General features: G+C 39.4%; 1 protein-coding gene across 1 annotated transcript in view; it reads right to left on the reverse strand.

The window, feature by feature from the left end:
* The window catches only part of DSC3 (desmocollin 3), a 60,795-nt gene that overhangs the window by 32,904 nt on the left and 22,586 nt on the right, over positions 1–5,305 (reverse strand). Inside the window, exons 5-6 of the mRNA XM_006899563.1 lie at positions 1,869–2,024; positions 129–273 (exon numbers count right to left, since the gene is read on the reverse strand). Coding sequence (XP_006899625.1) covers positions 129–273; positions 1,869–2,024 — 301 coding nt within the window. The remainder of the gene's footprint in view (positions 1–128; positions 274–1,868; positions 2,025–5,305) is intronic.

Genomic DNA, 5,305 nt, shown 5'->3' on the forward strand with positions numbered 1-5,305 from the left:
CTACTCATATACTCAGAGCATATTCTAGATATTGCCCTGCATGAAAACAAAAAATACAATGTCTAAAAAATTGCACACAGAAGTATTTAAGGTAATATAATGCGTATTATTCTAAGAAGCAGTCTTACCAAGTCTACTACTTTCTAGAATTTCAAAATTATAAGTGTTCTGGGTGAAGATCGGGTAGTTGTCGTTTTCATCCTCCACTCGGATGGGCAGTGGTAGAGGTAAATCAGCAGAATACCCATCTGCAGTTGACGCGTAGGCAATCAGCTAAAAAAAAGAGGGAAACACCAATTAAATAGTTCATTCTGGTAAGCTTTTTACAAGAGAGAATACGATGCATTACCAGCTACCTATTTTGCAAAGCTTTACATCCACTTCCTAAATAACATGCCTCCAGAAACTCTATGAACTTTGATAAAGGTTAATAGTTATAGAAAGGCGTCAGGTCTTTTGTTCATGGAGTCACTAGGAATTTTACTCCACTCAAAAGCAATCAACAACAACAACAATAATAAACCATTGCAATAATGTTTATACAATGTGTCTTTAGTTGTCATATAGAAGAATCAAGAATTTTGTAAGTAAACCAGAATAAAAGACTCAAGGGCTGAAGGAGTAGTGTGATGTGGAAGAAATGATAACAGAGATGGCTTGGCACGGGTAGGTTTAAAATACAGTTTGAAAGTGAAAATTTTAAAAATTAAAAAATCATTTGGTAGAAAGGGCTACATTGCAAAGGAAACCTAGGTCAGAGTACAGGGAAGGCAGATGTCAGGAAGTTGTTAAATGCTTAGCTGGTATATGAAAGGCAGTTAGATCCCATCATTCACACCACAGAAGAGAAACATGGTAGTCTGCTTTTGTAAAAGTTTGCAACTACTACTACGAATATGACTACTACTACTTCTACTACTACTGCTACTGCTACAACTACTCATTGATGTCAAATTGATTCTGACTCATAGTGACCCTCCACTAAGTTTCCAAGGCTGCAAATTTTTAGAAAAGTAGAGCAAAGGAGAGGAAGACGCCAATGAGATGAAATGACTATAACAATGGACCTATCCACAATAGAGACTGTGAGGACGGCACAGGATCAGGCAAGGTTTTTAACCTGTTATAAACAACATGCCTCCAGAAACCCAGTGAACTTTGATAAATGTTCATAGATGTAGAAGGGTTTCAAGTCTTTTGTTCATAGGGTCACTATGAGTCGCGCTCAACTCAAAGGCAATCAACAAAAACAACAACATACAAATGGAGTCAAAATTAACTCTCCTAGCAACAGCAACAATCTTTACAAAAGACTTCCCATTTTTCTCCCATGGAGCAACTGGTGAATTAGGACTGTTGCACTTTCAATTAGCAGTACATGTAATGCATGAAGCCAACAGAGCTCCTTTCTGTAAAGACTGTAGCCTTGTTGAGTCAGGATTGACTCAGCAGCTATGGCTCGCTTTGTTTTGATCTAGTTCTCACGTAGGCCTTATCAGAGAATCACACTTATGGGTGGGGAAGGGGAGAGAAAAAAGTGATTGTAATAGTAGAGAAGACCTTTCTAATCCACAGTGGACACGGTCTGGAGAGGGGGAAATGTACCAGTTACCAGTGAGAATACCTCACTGCCAAACCATCTTCCTGCAAATTTACTGAAATTTATATTCAAATATAATTAAACCTTGCTTCTTCATGTCAATTTTATCTAAAGGAACTAAGAGTTTCAAAACCATGATGTCCCTATTCTCCTTTTCTCCTTTGATGTTATAGCCTGTACTCTGAAGACTATCAAGGTGGAATGAAAAATTTTGGAAGCAGTATCAGAAGAAGTGTAGCTTATTCGTCTAAACTAATAAACCACTTACATCAAAGACATCATATTCTTCACGATCAACAGGCCGAGTGCAATACAAGTTTCCTGTGTCTTTTTCAATGTAAAATAAATTTAAAGGTTCCTGTTCAACTCCACGTCCACTTATTGAGTATAAGATGGTATAATTCTGTGCTGCATCAGATTGAACCTAAAGGGGGGAAAAGTGACATCAAATTAAAAATCATTTCAGTGAAAAATTTTTTCCATTTTACATATATGATTTCTAATAATAATCACTTTTGCCACTTCACCAATGCACAAACAGATACAGGCAGTTGATATAAAGTGTTTTAAAGCCTCTCAAAGGCAAAAAAAAGCAGTGTTCAGCAGAAATGTTAATTTAGAAGTATATTTTAAACCAAAAAGGCATAACTTTCATCTACTGATTTGACAAAGGTGGAGGAGGAAAACAATAATACCCATTGTTGGCAAAGGCAAGGCCAACAGACATTTCCGTGCACAAGTGAAGGGATTGTCACCTGGAACATACCTTGCCAAGTGGAACAAACAACAACAGCAATGAGCTAAGAGAGTAAGCAAGGGAAGATTATTCCTGGCAGAGGACCCAGGAAATGCAAAGGAATCAGACTAAAGATGTCCCCTGGGTGTTCAAGAAGCAGCAGGAGGCCAACTGCTCTGCTCACAGTTGAAGCCGACTGAGGAATGGAAAAAGAAGTGGGAGATGAAGAAACATTGAGATAACAGGGACAAAGGAAATTAGAATCAGAAGGGGAACATTTGGGGAATTTAGATAAGAGTAATATTTTCTTTGTTGTGACTTCTGTGTTGTTGTGCACCATCATGTCAGAACCAACCCATAGCCGACCCTCTGGTGCATTTTCAGAGGCAGTTAATTGCACTGGAAGAGGCTGCCCATCTTTTATCCCACAGAGCAGCTGGTGGACTCGAACCATGTGCCTTCAGGATTGCAGCACAGTTTCTTGCCACCAGGCCACCAGAGTTCCCTTAGATTTGGGTAAATTAGTAAGGAAAAACACAGGGAGTTCATTTAGAAGACAGAATCCGGGGGAAACGTTGAGTTAGTAGACGGATGTGGTAGCAGTTGAGGTGCTGAGAAGTGATTAAATTCTGAATGTGATCTGAAGGTACCGCCAAGAAGTTTGGCAATTGGGGTTTGTGTGTGTTATAAAGAAGGAAGTCAAGGACAAATATGTCAGGCAGTAACAGTTCTTGTTAGATGCTGTCAAGTCAACCATGACTCATAGTAACACCATGAAAATGGATCTGAGCCCTGTTCTATGTCATGCCTCCTCATCTTCTCTGACGCAAACATTAGTGGACTCCCTTCATAACTTTTCTTCCAATCTTCTTTAGAATTAATATTTATAGCGGACATAAAATTACAAAAAGAAAGAAATTTCTCAGTCTTTTTTCACAATTAGGTATGGCCACATGAAAATTGTAGTTCAGCAGGACAGAAACAAAAAAATTATATGCATTGGTCCAGATTCACACTAGAGAGGAAAGGAAGAAAGTGTGTGGACTCAGAAATGAATCATCTTGAACCAGACTGAAGAATGGCCATGCGAAGGAATGAAGAGGTTTCTGGTGTTAGCTAAAGCTCTTTTTCTCAAATTCATCTATCAGATCAGACTTTTAAATGATAGGAATAAGTCTCTGGCTTGCATAAGTTTCTGTTACTGGAGCTTTCAGTAAAATGAGATTATATTACTATCCAGTGTCCTAGTAGCCTAGAAGCTGTGCTGCAATCTTGAAGGCAGGCACTCTGAATGCATCAGCTGCTCCACAGAAGGACAGACAATCTCCTCCCATGCAATTTACTGCCTCTGAAAACACCACCGGAAGGTCAGGTATGGGTCGGTTCTGACTCTCAACAGCATGCACCAACAGCAATAACAGCAGAGAACTTTAAAGTTTAACCGTAGGAGGAAAGGGCGGAGGAAAGTTTCAGGCCCAACAATTCTTTCATCTTCATCCTACAGTGCCTTTGCATAGTGCGAAAGTAAGAAAGATTATTGCTGCTGTTGTTGTGTACCATCACTTCAGAACAAACTCACAGCTGACCCCTACAGAGGGTTTTCAGAGGCTTTAAGACACATGGGAAGAGACAGTCCATCATTCTCCCTCAGAGAACATGGTGGATTCGAGCCACCTGCCTTAGGGATGACAGTACAAACGCCAGGGATGCAACAGCATTTTGGTTATCATCACAACTTACAGTGGACTACTCATCACAATGTACAATGGACTATTAGAGCTCCACCGGGGACCTCGCCCTGTAATACGCCCCTTTACCTATTTAACTACCACAAAAACCGTCAGAGATGGAGCAAAGACTTCTTGGAATTTTTCTGGCTTTGATAGGGTGCATTCTTAGTTTATTTTAGTAGAAATACTTTAGTTCTCGTTCTCCATTAGGTCTCAACCATATACAGATTCTGACTTTCACAGCTATTCCTATATTTACAACTAATACTGTATTACTGTATTTAGAGTTATATTATTTACAACTGAAACCTAAGCAAGCAGACTTCAAGGCTCAAACTACTAGAAAGATGGAGCTGCCATTAACTGGAGTGAATGGGGTGAATGGGTTTAAGGGAAAAGAATTAAGAGAAATTTATGAGGAAAAAGTGGCTAGTTAATTTAGTGGAAACTAAATGAGTAGTGTCCTGGAAGTCACTTAAAAATATTTTCCAAGAGGGAGGGATCAGGTCGGTCAAATGTATATAGGTCAAGAGGTTGTTGTTAGTTGCTCTTAAGTTGACTAGGACTAATGTTGTTATTGCTAGGTGCTGTAGAGTTAAAGATGGCTCCTGGAGACACTATGACCTAGAGAGCTGACCCCTGCTTCATTCTGTGCTGTCCTTATATACATGAGCCCATTGTTCCAGTCTCTATGTCAATCCATCTTGTTGAGGCTCATCCTTTCTTTAGATGACCTCAACCTTTCAAAGCATAATGTCTTTTTCTGAAGACTGGCCTCTCCTAACAGCATGCCAAGAGTATGTGAGATAAAGCTTCACCATCTTTGCCTCAAAGAAGTACCTTGGTTGCACTTTTCTGCCAAGACATATTTATTCCTTCCATAAAGGAATTTGGCACTCTCCTCAAACACCATAACACAAAGGCACCAATTCATTCTCTGTCATCCTTCTCATTTCTCAAATTTCAAATATATAGCAAGTAACTGAAAGAACCGTGGTTTAGATCAGATGTACTTTAGTCCTTAAAATGAAATTATTGTTCTTTAGTACTTTGGTGAGGACCTTGACAAAAAGATTTTCCCAATGCAACACATCTTTCTTTTCTTGACTACTAGTAACAACACTCTTGGCACAGCAGTCAGGAAATAAAAAAGCGTATTGTGATGGGAAAGTCTGCGGTTAGGGACCTCTCTAAAGTACTCAAGAGCAACGGTGTCTCTCTGGAGACTAAGGTGCGCCT

Source organism: Elephantulus edwardii, unplaced genomic scaffold, assembly GCF_000299155.1.
Source record: "Elephantulus edwardii isolate Elephantulus edwardi_28Jun2011 unplaced genomic scaffold, EleEdw1.0 scaffold00261, whole genome shotgun sequence".
Lineage (NCBI taxonomy): Eukaryota > Metazoa > Chordata > Mammalia > Macroscelidea > Macroscelididae > Elephantulus > Elephantulus edwardii.